Source organism: Motacilla alba, chromosome 4 (assembly GCF_015832195.1).
Source record: "Motacilla alba alba isolate MOTALB_02 chromosome 4, Motacilla_alba_V1.0_pri, whole genome shotgun sequence".
NCBI lineage: Eukaryota > Metazoa > Chordata > Aves > Passeriformes > Motacillidae > Motacilla > Motacilla alba.
The window spans coordinates 32,480,730-32,505,735 of record NC_052019.1 but is presented as its reverse complement, the minus strand read 5'-3'; the positions used below and the strand labels follow the sequence as shown (position 1 = coordinate 32,505,735).

Below are 25,006 nucleotides of genomic sequence, written 5' to 3'. Positions count from 1 at the left end.
CTGCAGTGGAAGAGAGTTTTGCACTGATCATGGCAAAACTGTCCAAAAAGGCTAGGCTGGTAGGAGAGTCAGAAAGGGGAATAAAAAAGAAAAGTCTGATCCTAAGAACAATTTTAATTAATTTATCTATCCAATTTAAATAAATTAATGTGAATTACTTCATTCCACCTGCCATTTTTGTGTAATTTATGTAATTAATTTATTTAATTAATAATTTATATGGATATATTTGCATATACATGTGTGTAAATACTTAAACAGACATGTGCACATATATAATTTTTTATATACACATGCACTTATGTATTGCAAAATATAAGGCCACAGTTAATTTTGCACCAGCTGATAAATAGCTTGCTATCTAAATCAGATAAAATTTTAAGCATATATGGGGAAAATTCTTTGGTCTAGTGTTGGTGTGTTAACTTTCTTTAGTTGGCTTGTTGAAATGTGGCTTAAAGCCCTTGACAGTGATTGTAATCACATGAAGTGACAGCCTTTGTGTCAGTGTTGGTGAAGGTAAAGCTTATCGGTTGTATCCTACCTGGACTGGAATTTTGCATTAATACATTAGGGATTTGGTGTTGAAAATCTCACTAGCAGTATAAATGCTGTTATTCTTTCAATGAGAGATTCAGCATTGCTGTTGTTTGCGACAAAAGTCATGTTGACCACTGGAAAGAAGAATGTGGTTCTCAGAAAGGAAATTATTCCAAAGACTTGGTTTTTTTCTGTTTAAGTCTATTTCTTAACATTTTCATGTTGTCTTATGTTCACAACCTCAGAAATTGCTCACAGTTAAGTTAATTTTGTAGCAGTCACCTGTAAGTTATTGGAAACATCTGTTTCAACAGAAATACTTTTCCTGTGTTCTCTGTACTAGAATTTTATTATTGAGTTTGTAACAATTTGCAATTATAACCAGTTCCAAAAGGGAATTGCTTATGGAAATCAAACAACTAATTAAAAAGCTACCTGAAAGCTTTTGCACTGTGAGAAAAGTGCATGTCCTGTATCTTCTGCTCTGCTTAACACTTGCATGTATATTATGAAGTATGTTCTGCTACATTAGTGTAAGAAATAGATTACAATTTTAATTACATAATTGTTAAGTGTTACACGTTTAGGAGTTAGTTTTGTGTGCATTGTATTGTAAAATGTTTGTCTTATATTTATGACTTATTTGCCAGTGATTTTATGGAACAGATTGCTAAAACCTAACGTTGATGGAGGTATTTGATTGCAGGTTTTGCTGTTTTGAGATTTTGAGTTTAAGCTTTATGGGAGTTGTGTGCTTTGGTTAAGTCAGAAAATATTTCCTTTTGTTTCGATGGCCTGACTCCCTTATCACCTGTGACTTCCTCCAAGCTGTATTTATATTGCATGGTGTGAAATTGGAAAATCTGTTCTGTGTGTGTTCTAATGGATGTGACGGTCATTAAGTATATGAGTCTTCTGACGTTGTAATCAGATGTGAATCAGTCTGTTAAATATCCATGAAGCAACATCTGCTTCACAGAGTGACCTTCTGCTGAAGAATACTTAGCATCTATTAGCAGATCATAGTGCAGATCTGCCTTATTTGAAATGCACTAAACTAGAGTAGTCTACTGCTGTTTAGCATCTAGCTTGTAATAATTTATTGCAGTTAAATAAAGCTTAAAAACTCCATTAAATAATTATAGGGATTATATGCATTTTGAAAACCTTTGTGTTCTACTGAAATTACCCATTTAATTTCAGGGTTGGTTTGTTAAAAAAAGCTGAAGTCTAAAGGCACATTAGGGGATCTGTCAGATGCTATTTTCTGTAGGTGTTAATAAAACCAGATTTTAAAAAAAAAACTGAAACAAATTAAAACCAAAAGCAATTTTACCATCTGTTGTGTATTAATTAGAACTTGGTGTATCAAGGGTAAACTTGCTCTTACAGAATGTCACTGAATGTCTGCTAATAGAATAATATGCAAATATATTAGATGATAGGATTATATTGAATTTCTCATTCTGCTTTGGTTGTAGCAAATGCCAAGATGTATAACGAACTGTAATTTTCTTTCTTCTTAGAACAACCTCCAAATAACCAAGGCCAGTCGACCCTGCAGCCTTTGCCACCTTCTCACAAGCAACATTCAGCACAGCATCACCCATCCATCACCTCACTTAACAGAAACTCACTGACAAATAGGAGGAATCAGAGTCCGGCCCCGCCGGCTGCTTTGCCCGCCGAGCTGCAAACCACACCTGAGTCAGTCCAGCTGCAGGACAGCTGGGTGCTTGGCAGTAATGCACCTCTGGAAAGCAGGTAATTACTTAGGTACTACTACAGACTGTGGCAATGCTAAAGAAAACATTTAACTTAATGAAAGTTGACCTGCAGCTAATACTTCCCCTCATTCAGCAAGGAAAACTGGAAAGTTGTCAGTCCTGAAAAATATGTCCTCTCTCTAAAATCATCAATGACACTCTTCTCCCTTACTGTTCTATTCCAGAGTAATTAGAGTATGTTAATTTTTCCAGACAAGCGTTTCCCTTCCTGTTCATAACCTGTGACTTTTGCCTGTTTGAAGAAATTTCTTGCCTTGCTTGCCAGAAATGTGTCAAATATGTACTGTCATACAGATCAAATGTCAAATAACATTCTGTAATAGTTTTTAACTCTTGTACTTGGTACCTTTAAAGAAGTACTTACGTGAAGCGAGGTGTTTTTAAAGGTACTAGGATTTCCTGAGACAAAAGAACTGAGTTTCAGTGTAATGATAAATTTGTCATTGATAACTGCCTCTAGGAAAGAAGTAGCTAATATGAAAAGTGACACTAGCTTTTTTAGATGTAGAATAATCTATAAAAATTTTGATAGGACTTACTGGCACAGAGCTGAATTTACCTACAGTGGCTAATTAGTACTCATGTAACACTCAATCAGCACTAATTTTTTTATTAAGGAAAGCTGTAATATTCCAATTTAGTTATTAAACTGAGCATTTATTACTATATTTAAGTTGACAGTAATTCCTGAAAATGTTTATGAAATCCCTTCAGTTTATTCTTTGAATCCCTCTAAATTATGTTTTATAGCAAAGTAAAGATTATTTTGACCAATTTAAAACATACATGACTTTAAGATTCTCTTTTAAGTAGTTTTTGTTGCCATAGATGTCTCAGGCAACTCCTCTGTTAGACAGTTTGGAATGGCTATTCCTTCTCTTAGTTTTTTTGGACTGTCCTGTGCTGTTTGAGACATGAGCACTGTGGAACAGCATTCCACTGAAGAGATTTCATCATCATATTCAAACAGTTTAGTACTTTAAGGAAGAATTTTCTTAGAGAACAAATGAGTTTGTAGTGGGGAAAAAGATGTTTGATGTTCTCCTGATAGTAGTTAATCCTAAGTAGATGGGCAAGGTCATTGATGTTTGCTTCCATTGCCATATATATTTTTGTTGTCTTTATGAAGGTGTAGGACTACTTGAATGAGAATGCCACTGCCATTAAACCTTAAGCATTTTTTGCAGAGTAAAGTCTTTTCATCTTTTAAACATTTCTGATGAAAACCTAAGGGTATTTTGAGTGTTCAAATTTTCAACACTTGTGAATGAGGTAAAATGTAAAAATTTCATGTAAAAACTGACAGAGCCCTACTACTTTGGTTTTTCTAATAGTTTTACTTGGTTTGAACTCTGGAGATGTAGAACCCATCTTATTTGTCATTGATTTTTCCCCTTTTGATTAGGGTTCCCTACTGACTATGGTTTTCAGGCTCAGTATCAACTGTATTAACATCTTTGTGATAGGTCTCTTCCATCACCCTTTTCTTGGACTTAAAAAAGTTTAGCTCCTCTTTGGCAATATTTTAGTTTATGCTTATTGTTGGGCTTTTTTTTTTTCTTCTCTATTATTTTTTATTTTGACTTAGATGACAGACAGAGGTGGAGAATGTGAATGTCAGCCTATATACACAACTATCTTTCTAGCTCTGTAGGCTCATACTGATGATGGGTGGCATAAAAATGACATACAGTTTGCTGTCTTGTATAGCTGGGCAGTGAATTGGCTGGCTTTGTGTGTGTGCATGTAGGAGAGAGGGATGCACTTGCAAAGCCTGGGGGAGGTTTTAGTCCCTATCGCTCTGCAGTAGTAGTGAAAGTGATTTCCAAAGATATATATTCCATAGTACTGGATTCAGTTGTGTTTTAACAGGATATATGGCAGTTTGGCTCTGTGCAAAGTACTGTCAAAAAGAACTAATGGATTTGTGTGAAACATTGCTGTTACTGGCTAAAAAGATGAGCTGTGAGGTTACAGATCAATGATGTCCAAGAGAAACTCCAATTCACTTTTTTTTTAAATATAAAAAGACTCTTTGCTTAAATGTTTATGAGGACCTAAAACTGTAACTTGAATGAATTGAATTATGTGAATGCTTCTTTAATTTTTGATGCCGTCTTTAAATGACAATGAGATTACCAAGCAGAGGCAGAAATTGTCTTCCTTCAATTTGGGCTCAGTAAAATCTACATTAACAAAAAAGCCCAAGACAGTAGAAGAATATTTCCTGTAGGTTTCCTGCAGACTGCAGGACCTTTCATTGAACATTGATCTTTACTATTTGACTGTTCCCTAGCCAGATGTAAGTTAGGTTCATTTGTAGAGCCGATAGATCTGCTGGAGGAGCCAGCACTAGAGAATGATATGAACTTCTGAAGAAATCTGTGGGGTTTCACCCCTGGATTGGGGTGACCCCAAAAGATGGAAAAGTCCTTCTTCCAACCCGTGCCTTCAAAGAAAGACTCAGTAGTCTTCTGTAGTCTGTTCTTTAGGTTGTTTATTGTTGTTTATCTAAAAGATTCCTCTCCCTGAACTGCTGTGGCCCATTCAGCAGCTCAGACAAAGGCACACTGCCCTCCCAGGGGGCTGGTGCCATCTTTTGTATCATATATTACGTGTTGCATGTTTATACTTTTTCCCCAATGCCTACTATCTATATTGAATGGTGACTTTCTACTCTAGACCAATCTGTGAGTGCCAGCATCACCAAAGACATGGAGGCTAGGAAGGAGAAAGAAAGAGGACAGGGCACACCCAAATCCCTCCATCTCAGAAACCCCTGACCCCCATGTACAAAACTTGGACCCCTGCGTACAAAGCTTAAAACCCCCCTGTACAGCACTCAAAAATCCTACCCTTCACTTCGTGACTACTTCTACTACAATACCTAACTTGTGTGTGTGGCTTGTAATTCTTCATACAGAGTTAGTAATTTGCTCCATGGGCTAAGATTGAAACCCCACGTGTGTCTTTGGCTGCATGCCAGGGTCTCAGAGCCCCCTGCCAGTGGCTCTGGCCTTCCAGGGCACCCAGAGGGATGTTCTGAATTCCAACAGAAATCAAAATCTTTCCATTTGAATTACTGGTTGGACAACCAGAATCGTGTAAATATATGATTCCATGTCAGATGTCTGGATATGATAAAAGATCATTTAGTAATTAAATATTAGTGGGTTTTTAATTGTCATTGAGCTTTAGGTTTTTGTTCAGCTACTAGTTTTAGTTATGATTTCTTGATTACCAGTATCAGTAGTAACATTCTCATGACTTTGAGTTCTACTAGGAACCAAAATACTGATATTTTAAAATACATAGTAAATCAATTCTTTAAATGCTGTCTCTGTTAAATATTTGAACGCGCAGAATGTTTCTAATGCACAGTCAATTATGAATGTTAGATATGCACAGAGGAAAAGTATGTTAGAACTCATACATTTGTAGATAAAATAAGCTGGTAGCATTTCTCAGTGCATTTCCTGGGAAGTATTTCATTAATTTTAGTCATTGAATGTAAAATATCAATTTGTTGGTAAGGGGAAATTTACATATTCCAGTCAAGGAATGAATCTCTGAGAATATTATGTAACTTTATTCACAATCTGTGCTAATGTGCCAGTGAATCAAAGAAGAACTTTGCTTTTTCTTGCTAGATTTGCTGCAAAAAATACTTAATTTGAAAGATGGCTGCATTTTGTATGATGGACTGTGAATTTTTTGTAGAAACTAGCCAAGAAACTAACAAGTTTTTTATAGTTTATATAGATACTGCTGAGTCTTCTCTTACCACTTAGTATTAAAAGCAGAGTCATTGGAACATTACTGTATTCAGGTACTTAGCTACTTATTTTACCAAGAAAAAAAGAAGGTATTGGTTGAAGAAATACTAGATGACTAGAAAATATTTTAGCATTTTGAGGAACTTAATTAAAGTACTAGAATACCTCAGAAATAGTATAGACAAAATATTTCCTGGAATGTGTTACTTCAAAACTGTTCTGTAAACTTGACTCAAAGTTCATTTTAGAATGTGAAGACTTCGGAAACTCCTGAAGCGTGATGAACATAAACATGTGTCATTATTGGGGTGGACTGCCAATGATCCAATTGCCTTCAGTATTGATTAAGGTGTGGAACATGTGTTGATAAACACCCAGGGAAGTTTTAAATCAATTTGTGTAGAGGCTGATTGATTGTCCTCAAAAGCACAGCGTTAAAGTCTGCTCAAACGGCCTATTTTACACACTCCACCCACTAAAACAGTGCCTGGTTTAATGAAATTCAAATTGTTCTGATCTGTGAGTCTTCTAGGTTTTCACACATGGACTTGATTAGAGATGTTACTTCTATTGAGAAGGTGCATGGTACAAAATAAAGGCAGAAACTGGGGATGGAGTTCAAGTCCTGCTCTTCTGAAGACCCTGTTAAGCACTGTGCTCACATTGCTGATCTGCAAGTTGAAGAAACAGGACTTTGCTTACATTGCTGACAGCATGAATGCATTTGAAAAGTTGGCATGCCATAATTATGGGATCATTATATACAGACATTAGAAATTAAGTAGTTTTCAAATACTAAAGTCAAAAAAGTTCTGTTTTCTTCTGACATTCTCTTACTGTCAGGTTCTCACTGAGCATCTGTTTGAATCCTAAAACACCAAGCCCATATGTTTATAAGCTTTCTTTGATGTCAATAGTGTCTTACTTTATATTTTTGCTTGATCCCTCTGGCATCTTTCCTGCTCAAATATCCCTTGCTGTCACCATAAGTACTTGGAATTTGATCATGCTGTGTATTTTGTCCCCTGGCTCTTAGGCCAGTAGTCCAGAATTCGGTAGCATTTGCACAGTGTTCTTGAGTTTATCATCTCTGTTTTCAGAGGTACACAGTCATTGAAGTAAGAATGGACCCAGGTGTTTTTACCCCACATTAATCATTCCCTGTTTTGGATAGGGCAAAAGAAATAGGTGGTTCTAAACAAAATAATAGTGGCTTACTTCATTTCTCCCCCTCATTTCTTCACTATTCCCTGAGAGAATCAGAGACTCTGATACTTCCTTTGCCTCTCCTGATGTTGTGCATTGTAATTTGCAGAACATGAGATCCCCATTCACTCTGGTAGCCAGCCCTCTGCATATTTTTCTTGCTGGCTGGCTGTGCCAGATAGCCAGCAAGAGACTGTCCTTTAATAGTCTCAGTTCAGTTTTATTACTTCATCTCTGGTCCAGCCTCATCAAGTAAACAACATCTCCTGCTATGCACTGCTCAGTCCTTAAGCCTGCCTTGCCACAGGCAGCAGTCAGGAATTTTATTCAAGGACTTGCACATAAATAAGGGATCACCAAAGGGTAATGACCCCCTAAAGGTGGCCTTATAACACTGTGTCTTCAGGTTACAATCCGGCATGTAGTTCAGAGGACAGCATGGAAGGCTGATAAATCCCACATTCAGTTTTGCACAAAGTTACACAACAGAATTAGTATATTCTTTTTTGTGGGATCATCCCGTTCTTTAATTTGAAATTGCACTTCTAATTTCATTTTTTTGTATCTTTATGTATAGAGAATTAGAAAGTCAAGCAGTCCTTGCAAATGGTCATGACAACCTTATAGAGATGGATGTGTTTTCTCCAACATATCACGATAGCAGTTATGGGTATGTGACTCTTCAGTGTTTGCATGATGCTAACTATTGACACAGAAGACAAAGTGTGATTTTAAAAAAAATTATTGCAGTAGGAAAATATGTGGAACAAACGTACTCATCCTTATGTCTGATTTTTAAAAAATTAGTCTAAATAATTTGTCATACTGACTCATAGCAGATACAAAATGGTGAGCTTTGACTGCCAAATCTTGCTTGCTTTGACTTAAGCCATTGACTAAGAATGCAATTGACATTGTATTAATTCTCTGTGGCCCAGTTCTGCAGGCTATTGCAAACTATTTGCATGATTACACATTTCCCGGGTCTGATCCTTCGTTTGTAATGTATTTACTACTTGGCAAATATTTCTTTTAGAAATATTGTGACAGATATCATAGCATAAAGAATAACAAGGAAGTTAACAGGAGTTACATACCTAATCTCTAATATTTTTACCGGCTAGTTTGAGATTGCAACTGCTGATAAATATGTAACTGTAAATTGAGAATTCCACATCAATTAATATTTCAATTTGTTTTAGTAAAATTTCTATTTTAGAATTGTCCCATATCTACTTAACTTTATCAATAATCTGTGTCTAATTTTTGAACTATTTCTTGGCATTCTTATGCCAAATCAATATAATTCATTTCTGTTCCACACATGCTGAGAAAAACCCCTAACAAAACAGTACCATTTCTGAATTGTTAGTCATAAATTTACCTTCTTCTGTTAGTTTGTTTATACTCCACTAAAAATCAGATTTTTATGTCCAAATTCTGTTTTCTTAATGGTAACTCCTAACTTCATAAAAAGGACAATGTGCTATTTGATTAAATGGGGAGAGCTGCAGTTGCCTACTAATTAATCTGTAATACATACTGACACAGTACATTGATCTGCTTCTCCCAAAAACTCTTAAGCTTTCACCTAGCCACAAATTAAAATCAACAGGAGGAAAAGAGTTGTATGTTAAATTCAATTAGTCAGTCATTGTCATCAAACTCAAAGATATTGCAGTATTTGCCAGAAGATCCCAATATATTGTCTTCAAAGTAAAAATGTAAGCATAGTGTATGAAACCAGAACAAAGCCAAATATTATTGTTCCCTGTAGAATAATTACCACACAATACTGGTTCAGATGCATAAATGCTGTAGTATAGCTAATAGAACTGTGCCTGGTTTATGCTTTGTATGTTTGTAATAGGATCAGCAAATGTAAGTATTTTAGCAAATGGTGTATGTCATATGAAATTTCTGTTAGTTGAGACTAATTCAGGTAACAATACAATGAAATTTATATTGTTTGTAATCCCTTCATTTTTAAAATTATGCTAGCAGGGATCCTCTCCTGGTGTGAAAGTTGTCCAGAGATAATAATACATCAGTTCCAAAGTGTAATAGATTTGAGACTACAACATGCTATCAGCATGAAGATTCAGTCTATCAATGTCACTAACATACTGTGTCACAGCTAGAATCATTATATATTTGTTTCTTTGTTTTCATGGCATGCATTATGATATACTGTTTCTTAATTTGTATGGCTTATGGAGAGAATAGTAATCTAATCAATTTGACAACTTCAGTGTTAAGAATGATTATAGAAATAGACATTTTACATAGAAATTCTAATGTTTCATAGGCCTAGACCTAAACAGTAGTTGTTTATTGCTTCAAGAGATGTATTCACTGTGTATTAATTATCATAAGACAGCTGGGAATCCCAATGTATATCAGTGGTATGTATTGTTGGCTTTTTTCTTTTCCCTGGTGTACCAACATATGTTAGTGTACCTGTTGACAAGTCAGTTTAGTTTCAAGTAAGAAGTCTGTTTTCCTTTTATCTAACCTGATAGCCCTCTTGCCTAAGTTACCTTGGTGTCAAAATCTGAAAATATGTAAGATTCACTATCAGCAAATGACTGTATCTATATTACTTATAGATAAAGCTTGCTGGTATTTTCTATTTCTGTATTTTTCTATATTCTGTATTCTCTGTTTTCTATTGTCCTCGCATTTTCTGAAAATTTCATGCTTTTGCAATGTTAGAGAACTTCTGTTGTATTTAAGTGGGAATTCTTTGCGAGGAGGTTGATTTGGGATTTTTGTCATCTGTTTGGGAGAAAGTTCAGGAGAGCTGAGTTTAGGGCAGGCTGTATTAAACTGAATAGTGGTAGAGGAGAAAACTGAAAGAGGCTGAGTACAAAAGGGTACTCAGTGGGTGTCCAAATGGGTAGATGGAGTAGTCCGTAAGAAGGAACTGAGACTGGTTGGTTAAGCAAGGTGGGAGATAGATGAAATGCTAGAGTACTAGAGGCTGAATATCTACGATGAAAACGGAGATCATTTCTTGTCCTTTACTGCTTGTGATTATTTGTGAAATCCTTTTGAATTGTATGCACCTCATCACTTATGGGACTGACTCAGCATGGGGAGAAACCTTGGCTACTGGCATATGCTCTACTAGTGACAGAGGCCAGAAATAATCAAACCATAGATTTTCTATCTGTGATGGCCTATGCAGATGAGAAAGCTTTCAATATGATTTCTAAAGTTTCTTCAAACTTCCTTAAATAAAGTCACAAGTTAACACTTTAATTTAAAAAAAAATCATAACACTAGCACAAAAAACTTGCAAAATTAGAAGCTAACTTCTTTCTGCAGTTGCTTGGCTGCAGCTGGGTTTGCCATCCCAGTAAGTGCAGGTCAAGTTGAACCAGAAGGGGATTTAAACAGATTTTGGAGATTCTTTCTGTCACATTCAAACAGATGAGGAAACAATATCGAATGTCATTGCAAAACAAAGACCTGGATGACTGTAGAGTGCCTGCTTTCAGTATCTCTGATAATGCTGGTTGCATGAAGAGAAGACCATCTGCAAAAAGATGTGTGTGAAAATTAGTACCATAAAATATAAAGCATCACCCCCCCTATGGGCACAAGGTGTAATCCTCTGCCTTTGTGAATCTGTGAATGGTATTCTCTCAGTTCTGTGAAACTTGGCATGTTGCTTATGAGAGACTATGCTCAGTCAGTCCAGACACAATTTCAACCTTTGTTCCAACTTCTGAATGAAATCCTTGGGTACATAATGCAGCTCCGGGTCCTTCTTAAACTATATTTCTGTTTGAAATACTCTCCATGTGCCTTTTGAGACATTTAGAGAAATTGTTCTCTTCCAACTTTATGAAGATAGCAAGGGTAGTAAAAAGATTGGAGGAGTAGCTGTGCTCTGCATTCCTTTTATTTTCTGCTTGGAAAGTGTAACTTATTCCTTATTTAAGATAGGAACTGGCTAAGCTTAGAGTGCCTCATCTCAGAGACAACTTTTCCTGACTGTCTTGGTAGCAATATGTTTCCAGAAGAGTAGAGAAGATAAGGAAGTGTAATATAAATCCTTACTGCTCACATAAGCATTTCAGGTCCTCACTGCAAAATTTAGATGCTTTCCTCTGTTCTCCCTTCCTTTGGAGAGAGGAGAACTGTAATAGCAGGAATATTGGATCAGAAATACTTAATTCAGTATAAGAAATATATAGCTCAGCAAAGGGCTGCCAGATTCACTCCCAGCTGCTGCCTTCTTCAGAAGTGAACATCACCAACACTACAAGAACCAAGTCACTTACTATAACATAGGTGGAAGTCTGTGTAAGTACTAGTCCTCTGAGAGACCCAGAGGAAGCCTGTAAGGCAGCAGAACTACTTGATATTTTTCCAGCAATACATAGATCTAGTTTCACTCTTACCTGGAAAGTAAGTAGTGGGACAGTCCTGCAATGAGCAGTATGAGTAGCTACAACTGAGCCAGGTTTCTTTCCTTGTTCACCCGGCACAAGGCATTCGTTGCATTGGACTCTCTTGCTCATTTCTGCAAAGTGTGGCTTAGCATTGTTTGTTCTCCTTATTTGTCTTCAGGGAGTGCAGCATAGCAGAGGAGCACAAAGGAGCAGGCTTGGCAGAGCCATCTGATTATTCTGGTTCTTTTGATCCTAGATATGCAGAAATTCTCTGGGGTCCAGAACTAGCAGCCCAAATCTGAATTTGGAGAAACAAATGAGCGGATAACAGGTGCCCTTTCCATCCTGTAGCACTATATTCTTTCTTGTACCACCAAGATGGTAGGGGTGATGAAAAGGAAGGTTTACTCTAGCGCACCAAAGGAGAGGAAGTTTGGGGCTTTTGTCAGCATTCAGTCCTTCAAGTCATCATGTCCTGGTGACTTTAACAGCAGATTGGAACACTGTCTTGTCTGAATTGTTCTTTGAAGCTTCAGCTGCAAGTTGCTATGCCTGACTTCTCCATTTTTTCTCCAGCAGCCAGCAGTAGAGCTTTAGTCTGCAGGAGGCAGATGTGAAAGAGCACACGAGCAGTAAGGAAGACACTTTAGCCCCAGTAGGACTTTTGTTCTTTCTTGGATGTCAGTGTTCAGTTTGCAAAGATGGCAGATCCTTGGTGTAAACCGAGTCAAATTCTAGCAAATGTTGTCATATGTAAAGTGCTTTTCTGAAACGTTTGAATAATCTGGTAGAAGGGGCTTATCTCCATTTCCCACAGATGTTTCCTCTGTTTTTACATTTGGGTAATAGCTGGGATAACAGCCTTTTTCTCTTCCTTTCTTTTCCCCGAACTTTGATCATCATTTCATCTGCTGTGATCTTGAAGCTTTTTCCAGGATTGTGATAGCATTAATAATGACTCAAGGAAGCGGAAATTCACTTTTATTTCTTCCTAAGAATTTTTTTTGTTGCAATTCTGCCCAGAAAATAAACTAAGACAAATTCACAGCATAACACAGTTTCTGTGCTGGCTTGGAGTTATGTTAAATGCAGCCATATGGTTCTGTGGAAGTCAGTCATAAGCCTGTGCTAAGGGCAAATACCACCAGCTACAAGGTTTCATCTCAGAAGAATGTTAAAAGAAGATGAAGACAGGCATTAAGTGTTCACAGAGAAACAAAAATCCAATGCCTGCTAGAGCCTGCTGGGAAAGCTTTTCTCATGCATCAATGAACCAGAGTTCACGTGAAACCTAGCCAGTAATTTCTGTTATCTTTTACATCTTTCCTATAATGTTAGTCAGCAGAGATTAATCTTTTCTTTCTGTCTGTTTCCTCAACTCAGTGCAAGGAATCATATTTATTGATGTGATCTATCCATTAGTGAATCAGGCAGAGGTCTCTAATGTCAAGTGGCAGGTGAGGGTCATGGTCTCTCTCAGAGAACCCAGTTGAATCCAGCATGAATAGGGTCTGTCAGCAGAGAGAGGGCACACCAGTCAGTAGGTGCAGGACTGTGATAGATCATGATCTTGGACCACTGCCTTTACACATTTAATGGTTTTCTCCTCATTCTGATGGGTAATGTATGTCATAGGGTTTTTTTGAACAAACAAAAAAGTATGATAACCCACTGCCAGGAGGGAAAAACTCAGCTGGTTTGCATTCAAGAAAGTCAAGGTGAGAGAAAAACAAAATCTTAAATGAGAGAAGTAGGAGCAAACTATAATAGCTGCAGCTGGATTTATCACTCATTTCTTTAACTTTCTTAAGATTAATTGATCTCTTTGTATGGAAATGACAAATAAACTTCTAGGTCTTTGCACAGAGATAGACATACACTATCTCTGCATGTGTTAGTGATGATGTATTTGAGGCACAGCTCCCAAACCTTAGAAGTGTGTTCTATCTGAAAGTCTATACTTCCCATTTGAAAGATCAGAAAAATAAAAAGATAAACTTTCAGCTACCCTTATGTCTTATTTGCTTACATTGACCTCATGGTGCTGCCAAACTTTTGTAGAAAGTTCTACTATGTTATTGAAAACCAGAATTATTGATTACTTCTATCTCCAGATAGGTGCATTATGAATTGGGACCATTTGGGGAAAAAATCTGGTGTTTTTTTTTTTAGTTCAGGTGAGCAGTAATCCCAGTTTGGTTCATTATAATACAAATGGTTAACAGTTTTTATTCCTAGGAATTCAATACTTTTATATTAAACATCAAACCCAGGTCATTAGGAGTACTATTGAATTCTAAGCAGAGGAGCTGGGTCCTGATATGGAAGTATGCCACTGAAAGTTCACTAAAATTTACATTTCTCTCAACTTGCATTCACTCAAAGTGGATTTGATAAAGGTTTTTTCCACCTCTGACGCCTTAGGAGAACGAAATTGATGTATTTCTAATCCTAAGTGTCTAAGGTCTGTTACCTCTTGTGCCTTGGAGTGAGTCCAGGCTAATAGATTGAGGACCTTAACAGAATGCATGAGACATTTTGCCTGGGCTTGCTTAAAAATATGTTAATTCATGTAATAATGTCCACAGATTCAACACACCTTAGAGGCAAATAGATAATTTTTAATAGAGATAGATTCTGGCAGACTTGAGCTGTTTTGGGGGGAAGATTAACCTGTGCTCCACAATGTGAAAATTGGTGTGCTCATTTCATGAAATATTTAATTTGTGATTACAGAAAAAAAGAATGCTATTGCCTTAGCTGGAAGAGTCCATTAAAGTACAGTGATCATTAGAGTCAACAGTAGTCTTCTCTGCTGGTGATTGCTATTGTGTCCAGAGTTTTTCTCAAATTGCAAGGGCAACAGATGAGTCAAATAAAACAGATTAGTGGAATTTTTGCTTACATGAAAGAAAGTTTTAGAGCATCCCAGATATATCTAACTATATGTGGATATTTTGATACCTAGAGGAAAAAGAAAAAAATGCAAAAAATGTTAGGGATAGTTTTTCTTTTCTCCTTCACCTCTCTTCAAGTCACTTTCTATTCTGTCAACTTCCAAATGTCAGTTCTGATTTATTCTGCACTGAAACAACAGGTATCTGAAAATAGCTTTCCTCATCTCCACAGTTGCCTTTGCCTGACCCATAAAAAGCCTAAATTTTTCTTTTTTGCTTTAGGCAATTAGTTCTTAATGGTTTTGTGTATTTTACCCTAAAAAATAAAGTGAGCCAAACAGTAGTATTAAAAAAACTTGTCTTTGTGTACTGCGGGGCAAACAGTATGTACTCATTATAGAAGAACAAGGAAATAATCAGTTGAATTTAAATTGAAATTGATAGAAGAAAATACGTTTTGATATAGTGCATGTTTAGCCTGCAGAACAAAATGCCACAAGACATCAGTGAGAGCATGAGATTTGGGCTGCTTAGAGAAAGAGCAAGCTGCTAGTGAATAAACAGACTGGAAGGCATTCATTCCCTCCCTTTACACTGGCCACTTTCAGACAGGGTGTTGTTCTTGATGTCTACCCTACTACAGTAATTCCTGTTTCTGCTTATTTGGTTACAGTTTTACACAGCTTTTGTAACTGTTCACTCTCAAATAAGTTATCTCCTTCTCCACCATTTTTGGAATAAACCAACTTTCTCATTGTTCTGCATATGCTTTCAGGAATCCTACCCCTTACACTGCTTTTTAGACAGACACTTCCATCAGAAGTACAAAGATAATTTCTACCATTGGATTCCTTTTGTAGTGCAGTCTTCTGGGTGTTGAAGCTGTTCTTCCTCAGTTGTCTTCTGGCCCTGGGCTGTAATGATCTGTAGAGCCCTTTATCACTAACTGGATCATCATGGAACTGATTGCGGACATTGCATTTAGGACAGTGTAGAAGACAGGACTCCAAGAAAACCTATAGCACGAGGACATTTTTTTACTGATCCCAATGGAATCTCTATTCAGAAACATGACCAAATTAATAGAATTATTCTCCTCCATATATTTCAGATGCTGTTAGTGTACAATGATACACAAGATCCAAAGATTTAAGAATAAATTATTTAGGGTTTTTAAACACATATATTCTAAATACAGATTTATTCTGTATCAGTGGTATTATAGCTCTTAAGATGAGGAGTGTTTAGTTCTTGTATGCATAAGGCCTAGCAATATTGGCCTTTATTCTGTGATAGCAGACATCAACTAAATAATAATGTTGCACAAAGTAACAGTAGCTGCCATTCAATCTCACTGGCAGGGTGATAAAATATGATGCAAATTCTGATGTACTGTGAGAAGTTCAGTACAATTTTGCTGGGCCTTATTCACAATTCCATATTTATAATGAGTTTTGTTAAAGTCCTGTGTGACTTTTAATATGGTGTGACATACTTGCCATGTGATTCAGCAGTCTATTGGCAGGGTTGCACATTATGATATAATTTAAAACAGAACCAAAATGCTGCCAAAAAAGTTTTTTGAAATTAAAAGGTAGGCTTTTTTTACATCTTCCAAGTATTGCAAAGCATTTTATATATACGGTGCCCAAAATTAGAGAAATAGTTTTTTAGCAAGGTGAAGCAATTTCAGCATAAGGTAAAAAAGTCATGTATCTAATGTAAAAATTACATTAGGAATGTTAAAATTATGCAATAACTCTATTCCAGTTGAGACCAGTCTATTTATAAAGTAATGTGTAATATTCCTTTTTTGCTTGGTGATAGTTTATTTATATAATATCTCAGCTTCTGGCAATCTGGAGTCCAGGGCTTTTCAGATGTGTTTATATAATATTGCATTCATTGATGCATAGTATCCATTTTCTTCTAAACTGCGGTCAAAAGTTCTTGTCATTGATCCTTTCATGAAGAAAATTATTCTAAATCATATTTCTGTTGCTGGACACCTGGCTATCTTATATCAAAAGTACTCAGGCTTCTGGGCTGAGTCTTACTGTCCTTGAATATTTTGATAGTCTATCTCCATTTCTATGAAGACACAGTTTTCAGTTAATTTAATCTTTCTGCCAAACTCATAGACGGGTTTTATCACTTTTTTACCCCTTCTGTTTTCCTATTTACTGAATTTAGTAGAGAATGCCTCAGTTTGATTTTCCACAGAGGAAGTGGCAGCACAAAAAAATATCTGATTTGCTCTGAGCCCTCTCTCCTCACCCGTATGAGAAGGGAGAAACCATCTGCATGTCAGCCAGTGCACATCACCACTTGGCACTCAAAGAGTACTGAGTAAAATTAAAAACATTATTATTTTACTTTTATTCACATGCTTCTGTTTTCTGAGCTGACACCTTTGAGTTTTTTGATGCTGTATTTCCATCTTTTATTGTAAGGGCAAAAGCTTAACTAAAATGCCTACCATTTGTGAAATAAGGGTACTTCTCAGCTGTCTTTGCATCCAAAGATTAGTTTATGATATAACTTTGTATTTTGTAGTTTAGATTTGTTAGGTACTGAATACTTCCCACTTAAAATGTTAAGTTTAGCTGACTTTTTAATAGCAATGTCTGTGGAAGAAGATGGCAGAAATATATATTGAATAAATGTAAAAGTGGAATATTATTTGCTTTAAAAGTTGAATTATTTAATAATACAGAACTGGCTTGTCTTGTAAAATATTAGCATGATTCACTGGAGTTTTGTACTCCGTAGCTTAATAAAATATTTAAAGTGCTGCTTATGTGAAGATGTAGCAAGTGCATGTTATGTGATCAATTTTGAAGGGAAGATACACTATTGCAGATGCTATAAGCTCCCTACAAGATGAAATATAGTGTAATTTCCTGTAAGTCAGTGCCTGGTCAAGTAGTGCAAACAGTTTAGGCTTTAGAAATTAGCTATTTCAGCTCCATAGTTTGAAAAGACAAGGTAGATAGAGACATAGATAATTTAAATCATTTGTGGATGGGTTATATTTCAAGAGCATAAGAATTTCAGCATTATCTGGAAGCAGCCTGGATTTGTTGTCAGATGCCATATCCTTCCAAGAGTCTCATAGGAACAGTTTGGCATGGCTCAGTGAGGCAGACAAGATGTGCAAGTCTGATAGCATTACACTTTAAATACTTATCACTTGGAGTTAATGTAGCAGGAGAGTCTCTGACAACTTTGTTAGTAACTCCACTCATTAGAAATAGAGATATCCAAACAAATTTTCTTAACCCACATGAAGATGCCAGACTGACTTTTCTGTCATTATTTTTCCCTCAGCATTCAGCCAGACGGTGCAACCACTCTGGCATTGTATTCATGGGATTCAAAGTAAAGGAGAATAGCTTAAAGTGAGGAGCTGTGCCATGTGCTGCCTAAGACAACACATTCCTGAATTCCTACTGCTGAATTCCCACAGCACACTCCTGGAGTAACTGGCTGATCTTGCCACGGGCAAGTGCACTCTTCACTGGGTAGAAAAGTGGCTGAATGGCTGGTCCAGAGGGTGGTGAGTGAAGTTACATCCAGCTGGTGGCCAGTCACGAGTGGTGTTCCCAATGGCTCAGTATTGGGACTGGTCCTGTTTAATTTCACAGTATCACAGAAGAAGCTGTGTTGGAAGGGACCCACCAAGATCATCGAGTTCAACTCCCAGCCCTGCCCAGGACCATTCCCAAGAGTCACACCATGTGCCCAAAAATGTTGTCCAAACACTTGCTGGACTCTCTCAGGTTTAGTGCTGTGACCTCTTCCCTGGGGAACCTATTCCTGTGTCCAACCACTCTCTGAGTGAAGAACCTTTTTCTAATATCCAACCTAAACCTCCCCTGACGCAGCTTCAGCCCGTTCCCTTGGGTCCTATCACTGGTCACCACAGAGATCAGTGCCTGCCCCTCCACTTCACAAGGACATTGTAGACTGCAATGACGTCTCCCCTAAGTCTCCCCTTTTCCAGACTGAACAGACCAAGTGACATCAGCTGCTCCTCATACAGCTTCCCCTCAAAGCCCTTCACCATCCTCATGGCCCTTCTTTGGACACTCTCTAATAGCTTTATAGCCTTCTTGCACCGTGGTCCCCAAAACTGCACACAATATTCAAGGTGAGGCCCCAGCAGTGCAGAGCAGGATAATCACCTCCCTTGCCCTTGATGAGGCTTTGTCAATAATCAACGATCAACGATCTTGATCAATGATTTATTAATGGAGAGATTAAGTGCTCCCTCAGCAAATTCACAGACACACCAGGCTGGATGAGACTGTTGATCTGCTGGAGGGTAGAAGGTTCCACAGAGGGATCTGGACAGGCTGGATCGATGGAGCAAGGCCTGCTGTAAAAGGTTAAATAAGGCCAAGTGCTGGGTCCTGCACTCAGGTCACAAAAATCTCCTGCAGCGCTTCCAGCTGGGGGAAGAGTGGCTGGAAAGCTGTCTTGCAGAATAGCACTGGAAGTGCTGGTTGCCTGCCAGCTGAACATGATCCAGCAGTGTACTCAGGTGGCCAAGAAGGCTAGGTGGCTTCCTGGCCTGTCTCAAAAATAGTGTGGCAGCAGGATCAGGAAAGGATCTTCCCTCTGTACTCGGCACTGATGAAGCCACACCTGGAGTGCTGTGTGCAGGTCTGGGCCCCTGGTTCAAGAAGGACGTGGAGGTCCTGGAGCAGGTCCAGAGAAGGGCATTGAAGCTGGTGAAGGGTCTGGAGCACAAGCCTTATGAGGAGCTGCTGAGGGAGTGGAGATTGTTTAGCCTGGAGAAAAGGAGGCTTGGGGAGGGTCTTAGCACTCTCTGTAACCACCTGAAATGAGGTTGTAGCCAGGTGGGCATTGTTTTCTTCTCACAAGTAACAAGCCATAGAATAAGAAGAAATGGCTTCAAGTTGCACTAGGGGAGGTTTAGATTGGATATTAGGAAAAACTTCTTCTTTTAAAGGGTTGTCAAGCATCAGAACAATCTGTCCAAGGAAGTGATTGAGTCATAATCCCTCCAGGTATTTAAAAAATGTGTTGATGTGGCATTTAGGGACATGGTTTAGAGGTGGACTTGGCAGTGCTGAGTTACTGCTGAGTTACTTGGCAGTGCTTAGTTAGTTGGAGTCAGTGATCTTAAGGGTCATTTCCAGCCTACATTTTTCTAAGATTCACATATAAAAGTTACAATTTTCTTTCATTACCTTGATGCCTGAGGTGGACTGTCAGAGTTATGACAGTTCACACCATTGCTGTCATCTCTGAAGTTTATCTATAGGATTAACTCCACAAAGGCTTTGAGAATATGGATTACAGTCTCTAGTAGTCTGTGGTCTACCAAAGCCAGCATCAATTCTCACTTTCACAGAGAAAATAAAAAAGGAAAATATCAGTGGCAGACTGTTTTATTGCACTATTTTCTTAAAACTTAAAGTATATTGGAGTTCTAGTCAAGTGCTCATATAATGCCAATTCTTGTTTTTAGTCTGTTGAGCCTTACAGCAGAAGAAGGAGGGTGTGAAAATTGCAGTGTGGTCAGGCAGCTTCTTATTTGTAACAGGAAGCTCATGTAAAGAGTATTGTTGTATCTGTTGTATGGCTTTTCTTCTGTTCCCACAAAAAAATACACATTGCACATGGGAAGGGAAACAGCTACCTTTGCGTTTGTTGGGGGTTTTTTGGGATCTATTTGTGAAATATACCTGGACATAGCATTTACCATATGTAGCCAGAAAGAAAAGAGCAATAAAGGTCAAGTGGATAAGACACTTATCAGGACTTAATGAATTTACATGATTCTCTGAATCTGTACAATCCAAGTAATGCTGTTGTAAATATTTTTACATAGGGCTAGTTATTATTTTGGTCTTTGCTACATTGAAAATGTCACAAGTTTTAATGAAGTACCTTCTTAGACAGGATTTAAGTGACCAGGGCGTTGTCTTTTGAGGTTGTTGATTATAGTCTGAGCTCAGAAGCTAAAAAAATTTGGGGTGTGCTGTTGTGCACCAGTAGATCTAGTGCATAAGCTTCTGTTGTTGCTGCCATCAGGTTTAATATTGTTCAGAATGAAGTAACCTATGTAAAATATTTCATGGAATCATGTTTGTAATGCAAATATTTTCAAGCAGAAGGCTTATGCCAAGATGTTGTAATCCATCCATTAACCTCCCATAGCAAAATCACCTGTAAAAAACAAATCTTGTTTACCAACTGCTGGTAGTTTTCTCAAGCTGCAGTGGGGCAAACTAATTTCTAGTGTCTCTACAGCATAAATTGGTCCATTGCTATGCAAGAATCCGAGCACGTGTCCCAGAGAATCAAAGTCCCATCAGCTAAGAAGCAGCTCAGTGCCACGTGATTAACTAGAAAGGCTTTTCCCCTGCACAGCTGGCTCAGTTAGTGCTGGATCCTCTGAGCAGTGCTGTATAAGTGACAGGCAGGAGGCAAATACAGCATGCACTTACCTTCAAGAGGACCTGGGTATCAGCAATTCATGTGTCTCTTAGCTATGACAAAACCCAAACCCCTTTCTGGTTCTATTTAGCTGTGCGTTGGTAAGTTCAAAGTCTCCACAGAATGCTTTCTTACCATTTTTAGATATAATGTATTCATTTTGCTGGGCTTAATTAGGTGAGGGCAAGCCATATGCTACAGGGTTGCCAACATAACAACTTGATGGAAAAACTCTGGTGCGAAGACCTTTCTTTGAATGAGGTTGTGTTGTTCATAGAGTTGTGCATGTGCGTCTGGAGAAAAACTCCAGGTAGAATGTGCCATGTTCAGAGACTCTTTCAAAGTAATTCTGATTGCATGAACTGAAATTAAGGAATTCTACCATGTAGAAGCTCAGAGAGTAATATTTTCTTTGGAGATTTTAATTGAAAAAATGAACTGGTAACTCACAGTGTGCTTAACTTTGACTTTGCTTTTCACATCTGTTGCTGGTTTTTGGTCTTCTTGAACACTTAGTAAATATGTTTCTTTAGACTACTTCTGCTAGGCTGTAGCTAGCTCCTTGTATCCATAATCAGATTTTTTTTTTTTATGGTAGGAATATGTGTAAGCAGATGTGAATTAGTGAACTGAATACTTAGGACAGACCCAAAAAAATTTTTAGCTGACTATTTTTGAAGAAGTTGCCAGAAATTTGTAACTGAGAGATTGCTGTTTTCTTTGTACTTAACTTAGGAAAGCTGTGATAAGTAGTGTGGACTGCAGTCACATTGCTCATTATTGACTTTTTAATGGAGTTCCCTGTAGTCTGTTGCAGAAGCCAACACAAATAAACAGCAGCAGAAAGCCTGTCCCTACTTGTTGGATAAACTATGAGAGACTTCCTCCCTGCTACACTGTATTTTGGGTAGTTCTGTTTCCTGTCTGGATACCAGTGTGTTATTAATGTTTGGGGGGCTTTGGTCTTTACTTAAAGGGAAAGTGTCTTTTTACATGTGAATGTCATGACAAGTTACCACTTCTGTGACCCTTTGTAGATTGGATGTTGTTAGCTATTTGAAAAATAGGCAACATCAAACAAAAGAGTTAGGATTGCCTGTGCTCCAGTGTGATTTGCTTTTATACTTTACCATATGCTCTTTCTTTCACAGGCATTTCCTATTCAAAACAGGAACAGGGACCACTCCGCTGTTCAGCACTGCAACACCAGGGTACACAATGGCATCCGGCTCTGTTTATTCCCCTCCCACTCGGCCACTACCTAGGAACACCCTATCCAGAAGTGCTTTTAAATTCAAGAAGTCTTCAAAGTACTGTAGCTGGAAATGTACTGCACTCTGTGCTGTAGGGGTCTCAGTGCTGCTGGCAATACTGCTGTCCTACTTTATAGGTGAGTCCCATTTTTTATAACTGTCACTATGAGCAGTGGTGTGTGATGGATTGTACATGGACTGTGACATACTAACCTTTAACCAGCCAAGTCTTCGGTAACACTAAAAGCCACAAGGATTTAATGAAAAGTCACAGTTGTTTCAAGAAATTAGGAAATTTGAATATTTTGCAAGCATCCTGTAGCTTGATGGTCAGTGAATTAACTTCAAAGTATTTGAACTACAATTAAATTATGTGGGGTCAAGGTCTTATAAAAGTATGTGTAAAATATAGGCTGTAAAAATTTCATGATGTGCATATAACTTTCAGCATATCTTTGGAACTCTTTTCATCTCATTTTGCTGAAATATTGCTAATACAATCTTTAGGAATACTAACTATCACCTATTTCATCATTACATCCATGTATGTTTGTGTATAGAGCTGGAGCAAAAGTCTAATACAGATGTTTGATTGCGAAATAGGGAAAATAATTGTCCAAAAGACAACATGCAGTGAAGATTTAGACTTCTTCCTCTCTTGTGGGTTGTTTATTTTTAATTAATGTCACTTTTCTCTATTTGTTTGTTAAATTCTGTTTTCCAAATTTTATTTTAGAAGATTTCCTTCATTTCTTCATCTCCTTAATTATTTTCATAAATGTTCACTATAAATAGTGTATAATTTGAGTTTTAGGCAGTTAATAGGAGCAATGGTTGGCTATGAGAAAATGTCCTTGACTTTAATAAGGGAACAGAACAGGATCATTTTGTACTCATAACTTCCTTTGCATCTTTGTCCAGATTAGAGATTTTTTCATCTCTTGAGACCATAAATGGTCTTCAAAGACTTTGTTTTAACTGACTTGTTAATTAGAAGTTTAGGTCATCACAGTTACGGAAATATGAGTATAATGATCTGGTTTTTGTTACTGGTTGGACACAAGTTTCGTGTCTTGAGGAGTGGGGGAAAGAAAACAGAAAGAAGAGAGTCAATCTCTCTTTCCTTCCCTCTTTTTAAAATCAGTGTTAATTTATAATAGAGCCTAGAAGGCCTTAAGATCCTTAAATCTTCATGTCGTTGTTCAAACAACCTTGTTGCATTTCAATGCAAGACACAGCATAAGCTCTATAGAGCCTTTGAAGTAGTTCTTACTGAGTTGAATCTCTTGTGAACAATGCAAGAAACTGGGTTGCTGAGTAGCTGGAGAAATTCCCCTCTGACCCAGCAAAGCCGAGCCCCCGAGCACCCTTTCCACCTCAGCTGCCAGCCCCGTAGAGCAAAAGACTTACACGCAAATGTAGGGCTTGCCGCTGCTCTTCGGCTTCCTTCAGTCATTGGATTTGTGAGTGTTTCATGTGAATGTGCAAGGAGTTTAAAGGTGTGATTTAGAGTTAAGTTTTGACACAAAATCTTTTTTTAAGTAGGTTTGAAATAATCCCACTTATAAAAGACATTAATTGTGCTCAGCCTCTGTAATATTGCCTCATAAATCATCAGAAGTAAACATCTGCTACTAAGTAAATGCATAAATATGCAAGAAAGAATTCAGCATGAAGTATCACTGTCAGAAGCCGGGAAAAACAGCCATACATACAGTAAAACACTGGAGGCCTGATTGTGAGCTGAGCTCTACACTTTGCTAGCCCCAAAGAGCCAGATTACTTATGAATCTGAGGGGCACAGGAAGATAGCTGTACCGGATTATTTCTCCCACAGGCGTATTAAGAAATATAAGCATGGCTAATGCGCCTCTATTCCTGTAGTCGGGAAGAAGAACTGAACTTTCCAGTGAGCAAGGGCTGAAAGCTCCACACATCATTTATTCACATACCCTGTAAAGAAAAGATAGCTGTACAACATTTCATTTCGTGGGTGCACGCCAGCTCACATCCCAGCTGAAATAATGCACAACAGCCTTCCTCTGCCCACAGTCAATAGGGAGCTCAATGCCTACTGGTGATATTACACATATTTCAGCTAACTCAGCAATCTAAATGTAAAATTCAGCACTCAGAGATGCTCTCTAGAGAACTTTGTGTCCATAAAATGACGAATGGATTACACTCATTCACATATGTGGTTTTCCCATCTCTGCAGATGTAATATCAGAAATATTCCCCATTTAACAGGCCAGCCAGTATAAATGAGTAGAAATCATTAATGTAAGATGGAAGCACTCCTTCATCTTAGTTGACCATTTCATAGGATGGTTTGGGTTGAAACAGATATTTAAGATCATTTAGTTTCAACCCTCCTGCCATGGACAGGTACACGTTGTGCTCGATCAGGTTGCTTAAAGTGCTATCCAGCCTGACCTTGAATACATCCAGGGATGGGGCATCCACAGCTTCTCTGGGCAACCTGTTGCGTTCTCTGACCACCTCACAGCAAAGAATTTATTCCTAATATCTAATCTAAACCTGTCCCGTTTCAGTGAAAGCCATTCCCCTTTCTCCCGTCTTTGTGAGAAGTCCCTCTCCAGGTCTCCTTCAGGTCCCCTTTGGGTAATAGAAGGCTGCTGTAGGGTCTCCCCAGAGCCTTCTCTTCTTCAG

At 37.8% G+C, this 25,006-nt stretch overlaps 1 protein-coding gene across 47 annotated transcripts in view; it reads left to right on the top strand.

Moving 5' to 3' along the window:
• The window catches only part of TENM3 (teneurin transmembrane protein 3), a 1,291,416-nt gene that overhangs the window by 1,153,286 nt on the left and 113,124 nt on the right, over positions 1-25,006 (top strand). For 40 of the 47 annotated variants that reach the window (XM_038135908.1, XM_038135903.1, XM_038135907.1 and 37 more), the window contains 3 exons: positions 2,067-2,304; positions 7,887-7,979; positions 22,232-22,470. In XM_038135908.1, coding sequence (XP_037991836.1) covers positions 2,067-2,304; positions 7,887-7,979; positions 22,232-22,470 — 570 coding nt within the window. The remainder of the gene's footprint in view (positions 1-2,066; positions 2,305-7,886; positions 7,980-22,231; positions 22,471-25,006) is intronic. The other 7 variants (XM_038135939.1, XM_038135930.1, XM_038135929.1 and 4 more) reach the window with 1 other exon arrangement.